This window comes from Nelumbo lutea, chromosome 3 (assembly GCF_056320005.1).
Source record: "Nelumbo lutea isolate HS-2025 chromosome 3, American lotus-T2T, whole genome shotgun sequence".
Classification (NCBI taxonomy): domain Eukaryota; kingdom Viridiplantae; phylum Streptophyta; class Magnoliopsida; order Proteales; family Nelumbonaceae; genus Nelumbo; species Nelumbo lutea.
Window position 1 is genome coordinate 141,119 of NC_142686.1, and position 21,893 is coordinate 163,011.

Here is a 21,893-nt window from a genome sequence, read left to right on the forward strand (position 1 = left end):
CAACTTGGTATCAGAGCTAATCTAGGGTTTCTCATGTATGTCTAATCCAGCCGACTGCATGACAACTTCCTAGGGCTGGAAGTTTAACAAGATCTGACTGTCGGCTGATTCTTGGAGGTTACCGGAAGGGTTTAGCAGTTGTCCAAGGATTTGTAGAAGCTTGGAGAGTGTCTGGTAATCAGGAAGAATCAGAGAAGAACGAGAAAGACCAAGATTAGGGTTCAGACTAGGATTGGAAGTGGCGATCAGTTTGAGCTAATCTAGGGTTTCTCATGTATGTCTAATCCAGCCGACTGCATGAGAACTTCCTAGGGCTGGAAGTTTAAAAAGATCTGACCGCCGGCTGATTCTTGGAGGTTACCGGAAGGGTTTAGCAGTTGTCCAAGGATTTGTAGAGGCTTGGAGAGTGTCTGGTAATCAGGAAGAATCAGAGAAGAACAAGAAAGACCAAGATTAGGGTTCAGACTAGGATTGGAAGTGGCGATCAGTTTTTTTCTGAGTAAGTTCTTATTTTTCCTTGAGATCGACACCAATCAGAGATAGATCAGACCTATCTAGAAGGAGCAGCTGAGGTTTTTTCTGTTTTCTCTAGGGTTTTTTCTTAACCCTACGATCAGACCTGACTGTGACCTATCTAGAAGAGGCGGCTGAGAGTTTTCTGTATTCTCAGAGTTTTCTTTAGGGTTTTTTCTTAACCCTATGATCAGACCTGACTGTTAACAATTTTCTGGGTGACTCCTAGATCAGTTTCAGCATTCCAAATTGTTTCCTGGGTGATTTCTAGGCTAGTTTCAGCTTCCAAATTTTTTCTGGGTGATTACCAGATCTGTTTAAGCACAATTTTTTTTCTTTTGGGGGTTTTCTCTTGCTGAGAACTGGTTTCTTCCAATAAACCTCTTATAGAAATGGCAGGAGCTGAGTTTAAGACTCAAGAGGAAGGTGTTTTGGGGACTGGAAACATGGCAGAAAACAGATTTCAGATTACTACCGTTAAATTTGATGGTTCTAATTACTTGGAATGGGCTTAGTCAGCCATGATGGCAATTAGAGGCAGAGGGAAATTAGGTTATGTAAATGAGGATGTAAAGAAACCAGGCAGGGACTCCTGTTGGAAGTTACATTCACATTTAATTCCAGAAAAGCTCAGAAACAAAAAGAAGAATGCCAATGTGGCTATCACTAATGGTGCATCCTCATCCAGCACAACAGCTACATCCCTAGACACTTTAGCTGCTGTCCAAGCTACTCTGACTCAGTTAGAAAGTGAAGTTGGCACTTCAGATCCCTCATCTCAGCCACCGGTTACATCTGGCTACTCCTACTTCAGCATTTGCTCATTCAAGCACAAGGGCATCAGCATATCATGTTTCAGGCCCAGGTAACAATGGACCTTGTTGGATCATAGATTCAGGTGCATTTAACCACATGACGGGCTTATCTTCTCTGTTTACAACTTATTGCTAATCCTCTAACAAAGGCATCCCTCGTTCCCATATATGGGAATGGAGACATTAAACCATCGGATGCCATCTCCTTGTCCTCGGTTTTGCATGTTCCTAAGCTTAGTAGTAATCTGTTGTCAGTTAGTAGCATCACTAAAAATCAAAATTGTTCGGTGACATTTTTCCCTAATCTATGTGTTTTTCACGATCTAGAGACAAGGAAGGTGATTGGGATTGGCTGTGAAATGAATGGTCTGACTGATTGAAGGGTATCTGCATGGAGAAAATAAAGAAATTGGAAGGTCTCTTGTTTTTCAATTTGTGAATCAAATTATGTTTTGGCATAATCGATTAGGTCATTTGTCTTTTAGGGCTCTAAGGAGTTTATTTACCAGTTTATTTGAGTCGGTCCAGATGTCGAGTTTAAAATGTGAGAGTTGTGAACTTCAAAGCATTACAGAACAACCTATTCTTTGTGCATACCGATGTTTTGGGGACCATATCACATTACTAATATGGGGGATATTGATACTTTCTGTTGTTTGTTCATGACTATACTCGCTTCGCATGAGTTTATCTTATGCACTCTCGAGATGAGGTCCCTACCCTGACTCCGAATTTCCAACAGATGGTTCTGACCTAGTTTGGAGTCAAAATCAAAATTTTCATATCAAGTAAGCCAAAGAGTATTTTGCAAAACCTTTGGCCTCATATTTCCTTGACCATGGAGTTATTCATTAGAGCACTTGTCCCCGTTCACCTCCACAAAATAGAGTTGTTGAGAGGAAGAATAGGCATGTATTGGAGGTAGCTAGAAGCATTATGCTAAACTTCAATGTTCCTATACGTTTCTGGGGGGATGTTATCCATAGAGCCGTGTATCTCATCAATTGGGTTCCTTCACAGGTCCTAAATATGAAAATTCCATTCAACCTCTTATATCCCGATAAGAACTTGCTCACCATTCCCCTTAAAACTTTTGGATGTACTTGTTTTGTTTAGATTCTCGGGCCTCTTTGTTCCAAGTTTGATCCTAAAGCTTCCAAATGCATCTTTCTTGGGTATGCACAAAATCAAAAGGGATATTGCTGCTATGAACCTATTTTTGGGAAACAGTGTGTTTCTATGGATGTCACCTTCTTTGAGGATGTTCCCTATTATCATAGAGTTTCTTCTCAGGGGAAGAGTAGTGAGATGGGTTCACCCACATCAAAAATTCCATTATACGTCCCAATCACTAAAGAGAAGTGTAGTGAGAAGGGTTGTCATAAGTGTAGGGATTTGAGGATGTTTCATAGGCGGTGGAGACAGGTTGATTTCAGTCCTCAATAGTCCAAGCCAACTCCAGTTTCCTCTGCGGCTCCAGATCCAGGTACCACAGCTCCTTTACATCCCACTCCAGTTTCCACCTGTCTAAAGTTCAGACAGGTGGAAGATGGGTTTGAATGGGTACTAACAAATGTATATGGCCCCAATGACTATAGGCAGAGGAAGAAATTATGGGAAGAACTGAGTGATGTTAGGGGCCTCTGGGAAGGACCATGGTGTGTGGGAGAGGACTTCAATGTAGTAAGGTTCACATAGGAAACCAACAACCCTAGACAAAGACTGATAACAAGTATGAGGAAATTCAACCAATTCGTGGATACATTTGAGCTGAAAGAACTTCCACTCCTAAATAATAATTTCACATGGTCCAACCTTCAATCTAGGCCAATATGCTCTAAGCTGGACAAATTTTTGTTCTCATTAGATTGGGAGGAACATTGGGGTAATCTAACATCTAGAGCACTCCCAAGGCTTGCTTCAAATCATTGGCCTATAGTGATTTGCAAGGAGGAACTGAGAGGTGAGGGACCTACCCCGTTCAGGTTTGAGAATATGTGGTTAACCTATCCGGGGTTCATTGAGAAAATCAAAGTGTAATGAGAGCAGTTTAATCCACAATAGACTGGAAGGGAATGAAATTCCATAAGAAACTTCAGTTCCTAAAATCACAAATAAAAGAGTGGAATAAGTTGGAGTTTGGAAGAATAGAGGAAAGAAAACAAGTATTGCTAGAGCAGATTGAGGATTTGGATATGAAGGAAGAAAGGGGATCTTTTGGAGAGGAAGACAAGAAGTTGAGATGGGATCTGAGGAGGCAAATGAAGGATATTCTGGTTAAAGAGGAAATAAGTTGGAGGCAGAAGTCCAGGTGTAAGTGGCTAAAGGAGGGAGATAGAAACACCAAATTCTTCCATTCAGTGGCAAATGGTAGGAGAAAGAATTTTATATCAAAATTGGAAGTAAAAGGAGCAGTCTTATCCCACCCGGTAGAAATTGCTGAGGCTTTAGTAAATCATTTCAAATCTACTTTTAGAAGACCTTTACATAAGAGGGTGTGGTTGGAGGGTTTGGATTGGCCAACTTTGAGCGCAGAGAAAAGAGAGTGGCTAGAAAAGAGTTTTGATCTAGAGGAGATAAAGGAGGCTATTTTCTCAATGGATAGGACAAAAGCTTTGGGCCTAGACGGTTTTACAATGGCTTTTTATCAGGATTGTTGGGAGGTTGTGAAGAAAGATCTTGGATTAGTCTTTGATGACTTTCACAGAAGGGGAATAATTAATATGGGGCTGAACTCAACTTTCATTGCTCTAGTCCCAAAGAAGAAAGAGGTTTCACAACCAAGGGATTTTAGACCTATCAGTTTGGTGAATATCCTATATAAAATAATTGCAAAAGTCTTGTCTCTCAGGATAAAGAAGATCCTTCCCCTCATTATTATTGCACCCAACCATGGTGCTTTCATAGAGGGAAGACAAATCACATATCAAATCCTCATTGCTAATGAGAGCTTGGAGAGCTATAGGAAATCTAAGAAGAAGGGAGTGGTTTGCAAACTGGATCTGGAAAAGGCTTACAATTTAGTTGATTGGTCTTTCTAACTGGAGGTGCTGAGAGGTTTGGCTTTGGAGACGAGTGGTGTAAATGGATATGAGGTTTTGTTAGGACTTGTCACTATTCTATCTTGGTGAATGGAGTCGTGGTTGACTTTTTTCCTACCTTGAGAGGTATTAGACAAGGGGACCCACTCTCCCATTTCCTGTTCACCCTGATTGCTGATATACTTGGGAGATTAATCCATAGAGCTGACTCAAGAAATTTAATAAAAGGTTGGCGTGTAGGGAGGGAGGAGGTTCCTCTGACACATCTGCAATTTGCAAATGACACAATCCTGTTCTGTGAAGGTGGGGACATAGATTGGATCCGGAATTTGAAATTAGCAATACAACTTTTTAAGCAGATGTCTAACCTCAAGGTGAACTTTGACAAGAGTTGTGTAGTGGGAGTGAATATGGAGAGGGAGTTAAGCAAATATGCAGGTGTGTTAGGGTGTGCGATGTCGGATTGGCCTTTGGAGTACTTGGGCCTCCCCCTAAGAGATAATCCTAAGAATGAAAGCTTTTGGAACCTAGTAGTGGAGAGATTTGAGAAGAGGCTTGCATCTTGGAGGAAAAATTATCTTTCCAAAGGGGGGAGAATCACCTTGATTAAATCTACCCTAGCTAACCTTCCTGTCTACTTTATATCAGTGTTTAAGATCCCCACTAAGGTTTCCAACCTCTTGGAAAAATTAATGAGGAACTTTCTTTGGGAGCCTGGAGAGGAAAAGAAAGATCATAGGGTGAGTTGAGAGGTGGTAACTAGAGGTAAAAAGCTAGAAGGCTTTGGGATTGGTAACATCAAGAAAATGAATATGGCCTTGCTAGGGAAAGGGTTGTGGAGATTTACAATGGAAAAAGATAAGTTGTGGGCTAAGATTGTGGCTAGCATACATGGGCTGGAAGAAAACGATTGGGATCTTGGAATCGCTGCAAGGGCTAAAGCCGCTTCTCCTTGGAAATCCATTCATGACTTGCTTCTAGCTTTCTTCCCTTGGGTCAAGTATGGTCTTAATTCTAGTAATCGAATAAAATTTTGGGAACAGACTTGGGTAGGGGATTCACCTCTAAAAGACCAATTCCCCTCCTTGTATGCTTTGTCAGACCTGAAAAATTGACCTATTTCTTCTTTCTTAGGTCCTTTAGATTCCACCTCTGGTGTTGGAACCTAGGCCTAAGAAGGGCAATTAGGGATTCAAACTTGGACAACATCTTATCTTTGTTACCCATCCTTGAGAATGTCTACCTAGATCCTAATAAGGAGGATACTAGGTTCTGGACTCCTTCCACCTCAAGGTCTTTCTCTTGTGCTTCTCTTTTTGAAACTCTAACTCAACCTCCTGTCACATTAGGGGTTTCCTTTCCGGTTAAAGAGATTTGGAGTAAGCCCATTCCTCCTCGGGTTGGTAGTTTTTGTTGGGAACCTTTCCTGGAAAGATGTAACACATTTGATTTACTTCAAAAAAAAAGACCCAACTCTTGCTTACTTCCTAATTGGTGTATTCTTTGTAAAGCTGACAGGGAAACTAGTTATCACCTTATGGTTTCTTGTAAGGTTGCTAAAACTATATGGGAATGGGCTCTTTCCCTCTTTGGATGCTCATGGAATCCTCCCGAGAGTATCCAGAGGCTGTCCTCTCCTACATTTCTCAGGTGGCCTAAGAAGAGAGGGAAGATTATGTGGAGGAGCATTAGGAAAGCTATATGTTGGTCCCTTTGGGAAGAAAGGAATTTACGAATTTTCTCAAACATGAACAGGCCCCTGTCAAACCTGTTAGATCTAATACTTCTAAGGGCTGCCCATTGGCTTAAATCTCTAGATCAGTTTTCAAACTTTCATGTGGCTGACTTATTAAGAAATTGGAAAGAGATAGCTACTTCGGCTATGTGTAAGAGGTCTCCTAGTCCCTCATGGTCCCCCTCCTCCCTCTGGATTTATAAAATTGAATTTTGATGGCAGTAGTTTGGGGAATCCAGAACCTTCAGGGATTGGAGGAGTGTTCAGGAATGAGGAGGGGGTCATTATTGCTTTGTTCTCCGGCCCCATTGGGGAAAGAGACTCTCTTAGGGCTGAGATCCTTGCAACTCTAGAAGGAATTCAAAGAGCTAAGGAACTAAATATCAAACGCTTGGTTTTGGAAGGTGACTCGAAGGTGGTGATTAGCTGGCTTAAGGAAGAGGACAGTGGCATGTGGAGCAAGGTTCAAAGTATCAACACGTATCGGCCTGTATCGGCCGATACGTATCGTTCTGGGACCCCTCCGATACGCCCCTACAGTGGGTGTATTGGAGGTCTGACCGGTTCAGGGGGTGGAGACCTGAACCGGCCCCCAGAACCGGTTGCAAAAATAAAAAATAAAAAAAAGGGCCTAAAGCACTATATCAATTCGCTTGATACGCCCATACCAGTGTATCGGGCATATCGATATTTTGAACCTTGATGTGGAGATATAACAATGAAAAGAAAAAATTTTGTTGGTTGAATAGAGACATTGAGATACACTAAAGATGGGTGAAGAGGTCTGCCAACTCAATTGCAGATGGGTTGTCCAAGCAGGGGGTGAATAGGGAGGCTATCTTCTAGGCTAATTTCTTATTTCCTATCTTTGTATTCTATAGTGGGGAGTTAAGTCTTTTTACCTCCCCTTTTGTATCTAAGTTTTCACAAATAGTCACATAATTAATAAAGTTTACTGTTATTGATCCAAAAAAAAAGATACTTCCCATCACTGAGCTTAATGAGATGCCTCCCATTACTGAGCCTTCTCCTCTTTTAGATGATCTTGATCTTCCAATTGCAATCCGCAAAGGGAAGCACTATTGTACTTCATCTACAACACATTGTATTTTTCAGTTTCTGACTTATGATCATTTGTTTCCATCCTATAAGTCCTTTTTGGCATCTATTTCTACTATTCCCATTCCTAGGACAGTGCAAGAGGCCTTGTCAATACTTGAGTAGAAAGATGCCATGAAAGTAGAAATGGATGACCTCCTCAAAAAACAATACATAGGAGTTAGTTGATCATCCAAAAGGAAGAAACCGGTTGGGTGTAGATGAGTGTTTACAGTGAAACATAATGTTGATGGCTCTGTTGAGAGGTATAAAGCCAAATTAGTTGCAAAGGGGTTTATACAGACTTATGACATAGACTACTTAGAGACTTTTGCACCGGTAGCCAAGATGAACACTATCAAAGTCTTATTGTCTATTGCAACAAATTTCTTGTGGCCACTGTTCCAAATGGATGTTAAAAACGCCTTCCTCAATGGTGATTTGCAAGAGATATACATGGAGTTACCTCCTACAAAAGCAGGGAAGAATGTCTGTCAGTTGAATAAGGTCATATATGGACTAAAACAGTCTCCAAGAGCATGGTTTGATAGATTTAGACTAGCTCTTGGAAAATTTGGGTATGCCCAAGCCAAATCAGATCACATTCTTTTCATTAAGAAAATAGACTCCTCCTTGACTCTACTTTCTATCTATGTGGATGACATTGTGGTGACAGGGAGTGATACCTGTGAGTTTGACTCTCTTAAGCAACTGCTTCACAACGAATTTGAAGTCAAAGACTTGGGAGAACTACGTTATTTCTTGGGTATTGAAGTAGCCCGGTCCAAACATGGAATTTTTGTCTCCCAAAGGAGCTATGTTCTTGACCTTCTGGAAGAAACTAGGAAGCTAGGTGTTAAACCGCTGACACACCCATTGAACAAAACCACAAGATAAGGACCGAAGGTGGAGAGCCCCTTGAAGACAAGGTTATGTTTCAATGGTTGATTGGGAAACTACTTTATCTTTGCCTAACACGACCAGACACTTCTTATGCAGCCAGTGTAATTAGCTAGTATATGCATTCCCGCAAAACCACTCACCTTCTTGCAGTTGAGAGAATTCATGCTTACCTAAAGAAATGTCCAGGTAAAGGCATACTCTTCAAAAATAATGGTCACATGAAGATAGAAGTCTACACAGATACTGATTGGGTCAGGTGTGTTGATGACAAGAGATCTACTTCTCGGTAGTGCCTTTGTAGGAGGAAATCTTGTCTCTTGGAGGAGTAAGAAACAAAATGTTGTAGTTCGTTCCAGTGCTGAAGCAACATACAGATCTATGGCACATGGTGTGGCTGAAGTATTATGGTTGAGGTCCTTGTTTGAGGAATTGGGAATTGCTTATAAGAAGCCCCTGATGTTGTATTGTGATAATCAAGCTCCTATTAACATTGCCCATAATCCGGTACAACATGAAAAAACTAAACATATTGAGGTGAATCGGCACTTTATCAGAGAGAGACTTGCCTCTCAAGAAGCGTGTCTTCCATATATTGCATCCAATATGCAGCTTGCTGATCTCTTCACCAAGGCAATTACAAGGACCAAGTTGGAAACAGATTTACGCAAATTGGGAATGATAAATCTATTCCCAACTTGAGGGGGAGTATAGAGATATAGAGTAATAATTAGTGTTGTTATATTGCTGTCAGTTGTTTTATTGTGGTCCCCCTTGCTGCTGTTACTTGTTTGCTACTTTATATTTGCTGTTAGGCTGTGTTAGTGATGTTAGTTTTTGTTAGTTATTTGCTTATGTAAGCAATAGGGGCATTAATGTAATTGTTGCCTTATTTTTTGATATTAATATAAATAGTTGAGTGGTGTGGCAACTGAGGTCAACCCACTCTTCTCTCTTCTCCTCTCTCTCTCTTCTCTCTATTCTCTTCTTCTTCTTTTCTGTTACTTTTTCTTATTAAATTCACATCAAGAATTGGACTGATTACAGTCCTGATTAACCAACTGAAATGATATTTCCAACAGCGTGGATGAAGCGCATAAGGCGAATGCCTCAAAGGCATCAGCGCCTCTAGCATACACCTCCAAGCGTATGCCTTCTAAAACACTGCGAAAAACATGTTGAAACTGAAAGCTCCTCTTGATTCATGGCTACAGTATCCTGATTCAGCCTATAAACCCTTGCAAAATTTTTCCTCTACCCATAAGCCTTTAGGAGTATATCCCACATCTTATAAGTTCTGCTAAAATGTTGCACAGTCCTAGCAATCTTAGGTGTCAACAAGCAAAGAAACCAAGACATAACAGTGGCATTCTCTCTACACCATATCTTGAATTTAGGTTGATCTTCCTTGGGCTCAGCAATTTGTCCATTAATAGACCACAGCATTCCTCGACCTGTAGTAAGCTTGGATGAAATAGCCCAGTCAACATGGTTAAACTTGTCTAATTTAATATTGGCAATCTAAAGAGTGGGGTTTTCAAGACTAAGAAGACTCTCCCCTGACTTGGTTTCTTTAGAAGAAACTTCACTGATGGTAGACGTCCTTGCAGCAGAATATACCATCTTCACACACAAAAATAAACTCTAAACAGCAGCAAGAAACAATTGACCGCCTTCTAGGAGCTGTTAGCAGCAGTCCAGCTTCAGTCTTTTAAGTTTCTAAATGTAAACAAAAACATGAAACACATTCGCTCAATAATCTATCAATTTCTAGTTGCGGTACCTCCTGTCCAGCAGACTTCCAGGGCTGCTACATTTGATGTCCTGCACTAGACCAAAAATTTAGGTCTCACTAACAGTCCTTAGACTGCTCATCCTCTATCTCACCCTACCAGGGCATAACCAAGGTGCCCTAGGGTCTTCTTGGTCCTTCCCTCCAAGAAGAACCCTAGAGTTTGAGAAAAAAAAGTCTTCTAGAAGCTCACAAACAGACTAGGGTTTCAGTTAACCAGTGTTATAGAGAAACAAGCAGAAACAAAGGAGAAGAAAGAGAGAGAGGCTTGGAGAATGGGATAGAAGAATAGCTTCTGTCCAGCCCTAATTAGTATTTAAGTGCATGATACAAGATTGCCCCCTATTAGGCGGGTTTTATATAACAGATTTAAAAAAGAGAAAACAGGCCCATTAGGCCCACTAAGAACATATGAAATAAACTACAAAACGCCCAGTTCACTAAGACTTAAAACAACAACAACAAACACCTGCGGTGCTTCTACCATGGCTTCTGCACCTTGTACTGCCACTAGAACCAGTCCAGTCTGCTTCAACCACAACTTTTTCTTCCCAAACAGCAACTAACCACTCAAAGAACAGTAGAAGAATATTTCACTGCATTCAAGAGACAATCAACACCCTTACTAACATTTTCCTGTAGCATTCCAGCAGTCCATCAGATCAAACCAATCTTGAATATGATCCCACAAACAGAAAATGCAACCAACAGCCCTTCAAATACCTTTTTTTTATCAGCTGCCCTTCACATACCTTCAATCACAAGAGGAGACACGGAGGAACTAAACCTTGGTCTTACAGGCAAGGTTAGAATTAAAGAAAAGGAGAACAAAGGGTGGGATCAGATCTGGTATAGGTTTTCCTGCCTTGTGTAGTGTGAAGATGATAAAAGAAAAGAAAACTGTCAAAAGCAGTGGAAAATCTAGTAGTCTCTAGAATAGATGTGTCTCTGACACTATGTCATCTATTGAGAAAGAAACTACAAAAAGAACAGAAGAAAAGAAGAGAGAGAGAGAGAGAGAGAGAGAGAGAGAAAAGAAGAAGAAGAAAGAAAAATTAAAGATTTAAAAATAGAATAATATTACAATTACACCCCTGCATCAATAAACCTTCCATAGATATATCTCACAACAGTCTCTAGTGATCAGTCATCTTATTTCTAGAGCAGATAGGATGAACTTGTTGAAAGGTTGGAAGATGGGAAGAGAAAATGTGAAGGACATTCATTTGCAGTTTGCTGGTGATCTCATTATTTCTTGTGAGGATGCAGGGCTAGAAGGGACCATAAATATATAGTTTCCAATCAATTGCTTTGAAAAGATATCAAACCTTAAGAATCAACTGGCAGAATAGTTGTATAATGGGAACAAATATGGAGGTAGAGGTGGTGGAGAAACATGCAGGAGTGTTGGATTGTATTAGGGAGAAACCCTAGGGCCCATAGCTTTTGGAACCTGGTAGTGTATAGATTTTCCAAGAAACTAGCTACCTAGAAAAAATTTATATCACTTAGAGGCAGGATGACCTTACTTTACTATAGCAAACTTGCACATTTATTTCCTCCTGTTTAGAATTCCCATGTTGATTTTTAAGAAACTAGAGAAGATGATTAGAGAATTTTTTTTGTGGAAACCAAGCACAACTAGACAGGATCACTTAATAAATTGGGGTACTGTGTGCAAAAGAGAGAAGGGCTAGGCATGGATAATTTGGGGCTAAAAAATAAAGCACCGTTGAGCAAGTGGTTATGCAGGTTTCTAATTGAGGCTCATAGGTGTGGCTGCTATGGCACGAGGGAATAAAAAGCATCCCTGGATCATCATCAAATGGATAGGACACGAGCTTGGCTGCCAGATCACCTTTGGATGTTCCTTGTGGAGTAATTTCTTCTATTTTCCCTGAGTTTATCAGTCTCACAACAGTGGAGGTTCTATCTGGGGATAGAACCAAATTTTGGCACAAACTTTGGTGGGGGAGTCTTCCATTAAAGGATAAGTTTTATCCCTGTTTTCTATTTCTTGATCCAGGGATGCTTTGATGTATGAATGCCTTTCTATTTCTGACTCTGGGTTTTCTTGGGACTGAATTTCAGAAGAGGTCTTATTGATGAGGAGGAATTTGAGATCTTGTCTCTTATTCAATCCCTTTTGGTTAGGTCTAGGAGAGATGGTTTTTTCATGTTTTTCTTTTTTCAGTGCCCTTTCTTGTGACCCTGCTTTGAGTCAAGATTTTCCTTTAAAAGCTGTCTAGGAAGGTCCTATACCCTTTAAAATAAAGGCTTTTTGTAAACTGGTGTATCTCTCCGAATATGTGATTCCTTTGTAGAGCAAGTTGTGAGACCCCATCACACTTACTAATTTCCTGTCCCTTTGTCTCTGCTATTTGGGATTTTTCTTTTCTTAGTAGTTTGACTGTAGGTGAACTCCTGTAGATGACTTGAAAAGTTTGTTCAAAACCTTATTCTTTTCTCCTCCAAAAAAAAAAGGGGTAAAGCTTTATGAAGGTACTAGCGATGACCCGTGAGATGCACAGGATGCTGTATTTCTACTTTTTTATGTGTAGAATAGTAGAAAAAATTCTTTTTCTTTTTAGTTATTGAGCTTCAAATTTTGCTTTTTATTATATATTATGAGAAGCACATAAACCCATCTAATATAGAAGCTACTTTATTAGAGAGAGTCAAAAGGGATTAAGAGATATTTCAGAGGAGAATAACGATTTAATGGGGAGGAGAGATGTTACATACATTGACTATTAAGGTGAAAGAAAGAGAGATTTATTAGAGAGTAAATATGGATTTTATGAGAGACAATAAAGACCCATGAGGTTTTCAATGATTTAATATAAAAATAAATATGCAGAGGACCCTCACCTCCCTTCTTTCCTCTCTCTCTCTCTCTATATATATATATATGTGTGTGTGTGTGCACCTCCCTTCTTTCCTCTTTATATATATATATATATATGTGTGTGTGTGTGTGTACGAGAGCAGCTATTGTGGACAGCTTGGGAAGAAAGGAAGAAGAGAATATTTGAAGACAAATATCTAATCAAGGAAGCTGTAGCAAAATCTATTTTGGTTAGCGTGGTCTGCTAGGTAAAAACATTGCCATAATTTTCTGATGTCTCATACAATGATATAGCAAGGAACTGGCAGGTGGTAGCTGGATCTTCTTCCTCTAGAGCCAGATTAAAGATTCCTTCGCAACCACCTGATCCATCAAGAATCAGTTGAATTATGATGAATGCAGCCTTAGGAATTCAGGCATTGGGGATGTATTTAGACAAGCTGATGAGGATGCAAATAGCTCCATACCTGGGTCCAATTGGACATGGAGACTCACCAAAGGTGGAAATAATGGCACTTCTCTATGGGTTAAGAGTGGGTAAGACTCTCAATTATATAGGAATATGACTGCAGGGGGAGACCCCAAAACAGTGGTGGGTATTTTTTTTATCAGCAAAATATTCTATTGAAATAATTAATTATTAGAGAGATAACAGTATGGTTTGATGACCATAAAGTCATCCTAAGTAAGTTTGTTAGGTTACATAGAAGCCTAAAACAACTGTTGTCTTTCCACTCCCTGTTTAGCAAGGGAATCAGCTAACTCATTTGCACACCTTACCCACTTGAAATCAGCATTTAGTTCTCTCACAAGCCTTTCAACTTCCCTGCAAGCATTCTTGAGTGTCCAGGGGATTAGTTTATTGCATCTCGCCCAAGAAATAACTACTTTTGAATCCCCTTCCACCTCCGTCTGTCTGAAACCCAGTTGCTTTGCCAACCGAAGACCATAAAGAAGAGCCAACAATTCAGCCTTCACAGAATTAGTTGCTCCAAGTGGACCTGAATAAATAGCTAATATCTTGCCCTCGGAATTTCTGATTGCCCCACCCATTCCTGCCATACCGGGTTGCCTAAGGAGCCTCCATCAAAGTTCAACTTTACTTTGCTGCCTTGTGGGGGCTTCCGCTCCAATCATATTCTTCTTTTTCTCTAGAGGACTGTGCTACCACCTTCCATACCCGTAGGATATCATTAGTTGTAATGCTCTGAAAGCACTCTCCAAGGTTTTAATCCAAATTTCAGCCTTTATTTTTATGGCCTCTATTACTTCTTCCACAGTTCTAATCTCTCCATTGAATATTCTGTTGTTTCTCTCTTCCCAAATCACACAAATAACTGCTGCCTTTGTTGCTTTCCACATTAATCTCCCCTTTTCTTTAGTTGCCTCAGGAAATTTGGGTTGAAAAATGTCCCCCACCTCTTGAGGAGAGACCCATCTGTAGCCAAAAGGAGAGCAGAAAGACTCCCAAACATGAGAAACAAAGAAACAAGAGATAAATAAATGGGATAAGGATTCTCAACTATCCCTACAAAGGAAACACATGTGAAGAGAAAGGCGATGAGAGGGCCTTCTTCTCTGCAGCATATCACAAGTATTAACCTTTCCAAGGAATATTTCCCAGCAGAAGGCTTGAATTTTTGGTGGGATAGGCTTACTCCAAATTTCTTTTGCCGGGAAGTCCACCCCTTGGGAACTAGATAGGCTAAAAGCTTGAAAAAAAAGAGGAACAAGTGAAAGAGACCATAAGGAGAGCCAGTCCAAATTCTAGAATCTTCTAAGGTTGGGCCCAGAAAAGTTGTCTCCAACAAAGCAACTAAGTTAATCAGTGTAGTGCATCACCCTCCCAAAGGCCTCTTCTAAAACTAAGGTTCCACGTTTGACTATACCTGGTGGTTGTATTGACACACACCACTCTCCTAGAGAACCTTGAGATCATGCTCTAACAAGGGATGGGAAGAAATCAATTGTTTTAGGCACAGTTGTAATTTTATATAAAGTTTGGTGAGGATAGTTAAGAAAGGCAACCACTCCTCTTTTGTGTAAATTTTCCTCTTAATTAATAAAACTCTGTTATTGATATTCTTTTGGTGTGTGTGTGTGTGGGTGTGGGTGTGGGAGGGAGTGCATATATAATTGCTTTTCTTTCTATGAAGGGAGGGGTCACGTCTTGTGCCTCTCTTTGGGTTGCTTGTACTGCACATACTTGCTGTTGCCTACTTGTAATACTTTTTTTCTTGATAAATAACAGAAATACTTTGATTAATGAAAAGAGGTACAAGTAGCTGAATCCTACTAAGGGACTGGGTCCCAGGTGGTGTGGAATCTTTCTTTTTAGAAGAAATATGAATGACTGGGAGGTGGAAGCTTTTGGTTCCTTGTTATCCAGATTGCATGGGTATGAGGAGACACATCCATCCGGATAACCCAGACTCTAGAGTGTGGTTGGGTAACTCCTTGGGCAGCTTCACAGCGAGGTCTTGTTACGGATTGTTCTTGGCTCCAGCTGGGGCTCCAATTCTTTGGCATGGATATGGAGAGAAAAGACACTAACCAAGACAATGTTCTTTCTTTGAATGGCAGCTTGTGACTGATTCTTAATAGTTGATCACCTACTTAGTAGGGACTAGGGGTATGGTGGTGCCAACTGGCTGCAAGTTGTGTGGTACAGACCAGGAATTCACTGGCCATATCGTAATTCATTGCAGTTCCACCTTTTGGATTTGGGTTCATTTTCTGCAACTCTTTGGAAGGCACTGATTTGTACCACCTGACATGCCTTCTCTTTTAGCTCCCTGACATACAACAGGTTTCTTTTCCAAAGGTAAGATATTATGGAGGCTTCTTTCCCTTGCTTTGCTCTGGGGGTTTTTGGAAGGAAAGAAACAGCTGTGTATTTGAAGACTCAGCTGCCTCTCCTGAAGTAGTCATCAGCAAGATTGAGTGGATGTTGATTTGTGTTCTTGCCCCGAGGTCCCTTCTAACTCTGACTTCTCTTCTGTTGCAGATCCAGTCAAAGCCAATCTGGAGCAAAACGTTGTTATCATGTTGCCATTAGCCTTGGCGCCAATGATCTTTCAGATAGGGATATTGAGGAAGAGGGGTAGAATCATAAACTTAATCCTAGAAAACCTTTCAGCCTTGGACTTAGTGAGACTTTTGAGGGAATTGGGATAGAAGATCTAAAACCCTGTGAACAAGTTCCTTATCAACAAAAGCAACCTACCCTGGAGGAAGTGGCTCCATTAGCCGAAGGAGGAAGAAGTAAGGGGAAAGACAATGGAGCTGAGGAAAGAAAAAAAGGAGGAAACAAAAGCCTACTTGAGGAAGAAAACGAAACAAAGAAAGAGAAAGAAGTGTGAATTTAAAAAGCTCAAGTTTGGTATAAGTTATGAGGAGGGGAATAGAAAAAAAGGGGAGATTGAGTACAGGCAGTTTTACTGGAACCTTCAGATTGTTGAAATGAAGATATTGAGCTGGAATGTAAGAGGTTTAGGAAGTGGAAAGAAGAGAAGATTAATAAGAAATGTCTCGAGGAAAGAAAGACCAAATATATTTCTGATTTAGGAGACTAAATTAGCAGAGATAGACAGAAATTCAATCAGAAGTACCTGGACAACCAGGGGTCTTAGATGGACATTGGCATCCTCTTGGGGAGCCTCCGGGGGGGATTCTAACAATTTGGAAAAATGAGGAGTTGGAGTGTTTATAGAAATTAATTGGGAAATTCTCAGTTTCTATGAAAATTAAAAGCTTTGTGAATGGGAGAGAATGGGCACTAACAAAGCTCTTTTCTTGGAGGAATTGTCTGCTACCAGAGAGCTATAGGCAAGCCCTTGGTGTCTCGGGGGAGATTTCAATGTGATCAGGTTCTCAGGAGAAATAAATAAACCAAACCACGGCTTTACTACCATTGCCCTCTTTATACTGGAAAAGAAGCCCCTTTTGGAGGTCCTTCACCTTTTTGTTTTGAAAATATGTGGTTTGAGGATTCTTTGTTTATGGAAAGGTTAAAAAGTTGGTGGGAAGAGTCCAGGCCTTTAGGGAGAAAGAAAACCAGAAAGCTTTGCAAAAAGTTTGTGGAATAAAGAGCATTTTGGAAGAGTTGATGAGCTCAAAGAGTCAATCTCCTCTAGGATTGAAGAGCTAGATCAGAAAGAGTCTCTTAGAATGCTGTCAGAAGAGGAAAGGAAGGAAAGATGGAATCAAAAGGTGAAGCTTAAGGAAATTCTAACGAAAGGGGAGATATTTTGGAAATAGAAATAAAGGAGCAAATGGATTACAGAAGGAGATGGTAACACTAAATTCTTTCATTCAATAGCAAATGGAAAAAAGAAAAATACCATTCATAGTGTGGTAGTGAATGGACAAAAGATAAGAGAAAATTGGGAGGTTGTAAGGATTTTTGTAAATCATTTTAAATTTATTTTCTCTGAACCTGTTGGCCCTAGATTAAGCTTGTCGGAATTGGATTGGAACATAATATCTAAGGATCAGTCCCAATTATTGGAAAGAAGATTTTCAATGGAAGAAATGAAGGAAGCAATCTTTTCTTTGGATAGGTCTAAAGCCCCTGGTCCAGATGGTTTCTCTATGGCTTTTTACCGAGAATGTTGGGATTTTATGAAGGTTAAGATCCTGGAGGTCTTTGATGAATTCTTTGTAAAGGGGCAGATCCCCTTTGAAGCAAATGCAACTTTCATCTCATTGATTCTGAAGAAGAAAGAGGCAATTTCTCTCAAGGATTTTAGACCTACTAGTCTGATTGGGGGTCTTTACAAGATCATTGCAAAGGTTTTGTCTGTAAGGTTCAAGCAGGTTCTACCATCAGTCATTTCTTTGTTCCAAGGGGCTTTGTGGAAGGTAGACAAATATTAGACCAAATTCTAGTGGCAAATGAATATGTTGTGGAGAAAAGAAAGGGCAAGGAGAAGGGCTTGGTGTGTAAATTGGATGTAGAAAAAGCCTATGACCTAGTAGATTGGAGGTTTATATTAAAAGTCTTAGAGAAACTAGGGTTTGGAGCTAGATGGAGGCTATGGCTAAAATGGTTGTGTCAACTCAGTCTATTACTCAATTCTTATTAATGGGGTAGTAAAAGACTTCTTTCCAGCTAAGAGAGGTATAAGACATGGGGACCCTTTATCCCCCTTCCTTTTCACCCTAGTGACAGAGGTCCTGAGTAGAAAGGTTGTAGACTGTTTAGGGAAATCATTGATTGACAACTTTGTGGAAATCTCAAATTTGAGAATAAATTGGAAAAAAAGTGGAATTGTTGGAAATCTCAACTTGGAAGAAAGGGAACTTCTAAGCTTTGCGGAGGTAGTTTGATTTGGGCCCAGGCAACCTTTATGGCCTGGGTTTTGTTGTATTTTTCATCGTTTTTCTGTGATGAATAAATTACCTTACCTTTTTCCAAAAAAAAAAGCTTTGCGGAGGTGTTGTGTTGTGAAGTTAGGGCTTGGCTTATAACTTATCTAGGCCCTTGGGGGAAATTCGAGATCCGATAGTTTTTGGAAGCTAGTGGTAGAGAGGTTTGCTAAAAAACTATCTCTTTGGTAAAGGAATTATATCTCTCTAGGAGGAAGAATTACCTTGGTTAGAACTACTTTAGCAAGTCTACCTATTTACTTCCTTTCCACCTTCCGTATCCTGACCAAGATTGCAAATCAACTAGAGAAATATATGAGGGATTTCTTGTGGGAACTGGGAGAGGAAAGAGAAGATCATTTGGTTAAGTGGGAACAGGTTTGCAAACCGAAGGAGAAAGGAGGCCTAGGATTTGGAAATATTGTCTTTAGAAACATTGCTTTGTTGGGTAAGTGGCTGTGGAGATTTCCATTTGAAAGAGCTAAGCCGTGGTACAAAGTAATAGTAAGTATTCATGGTTTGGAGGGTAGTAACTGGGATGCAAAATTTAATTATCACTCAACTTTAGCTTCTCAGTGGAAAGCAATTCATGAGGTATACTCTTCTTTTTAAATCTATCTGTTATGATGTGGGCAGGGGGTGACAAAATATGTTTCTAGGAAGACCTTTGGATAGGGAAAACGCTTTTAAAAGATCAATTTCTTAAACTCTTTGCCCTCTCTGACCTCGAGGGCAAACCAAGTCTAGACTAGGAACTTCCTCTCCTTTATATTTTGCAGGAATTTTAAGAGTCAGAGATACAGTTCCAGGTCAACAAAATGACATATTTGCTTCATGGCCTAAAATTAGATGTAATAAGCAGTTGAAGATTATTAGGAGTGCAATCACTTTCATGGTGTGCCGATAATTTGGAAAGAGAAGAATAGGCAAACATTTGGACAAGAAAAATGAGGTTGGATGAGAAGTTATTGGGAAGGAGTGAATATGATTAGTGGAGACTTGGTGCTATGTAAGAGCTCAAGGAGGGTAGTTGGAGAATATTTGTAACAATTGTCACCAGTAGGTTGGAGGTGGTTTGACTTTCATTCCAGAACAATGAAGGGAAGTTGTAAATATGGATTCTTTCTTTGACCTTTTTTTATGCACAAAAGTCCTTTAATCATCATTCCTTTTGCTAGTGTTGAATTGCTCTCTTAGTCCTTTTTGTGGTGTCACCAAGAATTAACAGCCACAAAGCTTGTATATTCCGTGTATACTGTATTTTTTTCTCTTTTTTATGAATTTTTGTATTATCAAAAAAAAAAAGAACTGTAAATGTGAATCAGGGTTCATGAAGCAGACTCCCAAATAGTGAAGCAAGTGGAACTTAAGTCTCAATATGCCAAGTATAAGTAGAACAAGTTAACTAGATGGATGAAACCAATAATAAGTGCCAATGGATGTGCACGTGTTCTGATGCCATCTTTTCACTGATCTTCATGATTCTAATACATTGAACTTGTGGAAATTGGAATTCAAGTCTCAATGAGGTAATCAGAAAACCTGTATATAGAATAAGTGAACTAGAAGGACTAGAAACAAATATAATAAATGCCTATGGACATGCACCTGTAACCATGCTATCTTTTGAATGAGCATCAGTAATTTAGAAGGCATGCCTAGGCACACAAGTGAGGTGCATTCTAGGGTTTGTGGCTCACCTGGGCCCAAGCGCAGCAGCCCCGTTGAAAAGACGTGCCTTTTGTGTTTTGCCCCTTGGTTCCAAGAACTTCCTATTTGCTAATATTGTTCATTTCATTCTTCCTAATAGAAGATATGTTCTAAAAGATCATTAAATTACAAAACCACTTTTTTGTAGGGGTTAAGAATTAAAGACCCTAACATAGATTTTTTTGTGTTGCCTCAAGGAGTTAAATACAAAAGGCGGCTCATAGATTAGGAATGGAACATGTTTAACATCACATTATCCATGATAAGTAGTGCAACTAGGAAAGAAATAAAGAAATTTAAAAGTTTTACATATCGAATATGTTTTATATGCTATGTTTGATTTTATTGTTTACATTTTCGGTTTGAATGTGTTTTATACGTTAGTGAGCTTTCTTAAAATATTTAGTTTAAAATTAAAGTTTTCCTTTTAATTAATATTTTCTTAATTTAGTTTGAATTTTTTACTCTTTTTCTTTTTTGAGTTTTTTAAAATTTTGTGCTTTGCACTTCGTGCCTCAGGCAGCCCCTTTGCATTTTTAAAACACTGGTTTCATGAACCTTTTAGCATAATTTTGAAGTTTTGGCTATCAAAAATAGAATTGAAGCTTAATGGGACTGGATGCCCGTATAGTTCATGGGCATTCGAAGCCATTATTTGGTATTTTTCACTTATAAAAGAGATGCAAGGTTATCTAAAGACTAAAGGTGTGGTTTTGCATTCTAAGATATCTGGAGTGTGATAAGTGTTCGATTGAGGGAGAGGAAGAGGCAACAGTGATAGTGTTCAATGTATCATCATCACCGAATCAGTAACCATAAATGTGGTAAAGTGCCTAGACATGCATGCAATATGAGTTCTTGCACAAGAAACAGCTGAGGAAGAAGTGCTCACCTGGGGCATAGAAGCTCAACATCCTATTAGCATGGTACCTACAAGAAGAAACAAAAGAACAAATGCGCTAAAATTTACAAATTTCACATTGGATGGCCAACGTCCAATAGGAATAGACAAAGAGAGATTATCATAAAATATTAAAAACTGACGATACAGTTCTAGAAAAACGGAACAAGGGCAGAAGGGGGGGGGGGGGGGGGGGGGGGGGGGGTGGGTGTGGAAGAAATCAGTAAGTACGTAGTTTTCGTACCAGGGGATGTAATTTGAATCGGGATCAATGATCTTGCTGGGGACCCTCTTGTTGAGGTCTCTGAGAATCTCTTCGAGTGGGCGCATAAAGCAAGGGGACTTGTCTAGAGGCACCACGTAATTTGAGTTGGGTACTGCAGCTTTCTTACCAGCGTTATTGCTGCGGCTGCTGCCGCTGTTCTTGTCTAAAGCCCATACCACCAGCGAAAGTGATGGCCCCCGTGTACTTCTCCCCCGATAAATCCGGAGCTCATTAGGAGAAGAGCATAAAGAGTATGAGATTGTAACGGCACGATTCTCGGTGGCTGGACAGATGGGACTCAGGAGGAAGTTTAGGTTTTGCAAAGCCATCATGGATCGGGTATATTATCGAAGAAGATAAAAATGGAGAAAACAAAAATCGAAGACAATACGCAGGGAAATAGTAGTTAGGACTTAGGCAGGGAAGAGAATAATCGAGTATATTATTGGTGGGAGACTGGGAATTGGAGATTTTACATGGCCGGGGGAAACGGTATCTCACCGACTCAGTACCCACGGGGAAACTTTGGCTGTTTGAGGCGTGCTCTTCGAACTTTCCCTCCTTATGACAATTTCACCCTGAGACGATTAGGTTATGTTTGGTTTCAAGGAAAAGGTAGGGAAACGAAGGAAAAACAGAAAAATCTATATAAAGTTTGTAAAGATTTTTCTACATTTCTTTGTGTTTTCCTTTAAACCAAACATAATAATATGTTATGTTTGGAAAAGGTAGAGAAAGAAAGGAAAAAGTAGAAAAATTAATACAAACTTTATATACGTTTCCCTGGCTTTCCATACTTTTTCCTTTAAACCAAACATAAGGTAAGGTAAAAGATTGTTTACTTCTTAAAAGTCCACTAGGTATATAAATTTTTGAACTCACCATATAGTTTAATTAATTAACTA

The 21,893-nt window shown here is 39.8% G+C and overlaps 1 protein-coding gene across 1 annotated transcript in view; it reads right to left on the minus strand.

Annotated features, from left to right (window-relative positions):
• The window catches only part of LOC148862232 (DNA repair RAD52-like protein 2, chloroplastic), a 44,533-nt gene extending 22,868 nt beyond the window's left edge, over nt 1-21,665 (minus strand). The window contains exons 1-2 of the mRNA XM_088981558.1: nt 20,968-21,665; nt 20,715-20,752 (exon numbers count right to left, since the gene is read on the minus strand). Of these exons, the coding sequence (XP_088837684.1) occupies nt 20,715-20,752; nt 20,968-21,320 (391 nt within the window). The 5' untranslated portion in view covers nt 21,321-21,665. The remainder of the gene's footprint in view (nt 1-20,714; nt 20,753-20,967) is intronic.
• Nucleotides 21,666-21,893: the final 228 nt, after the last annotated feature.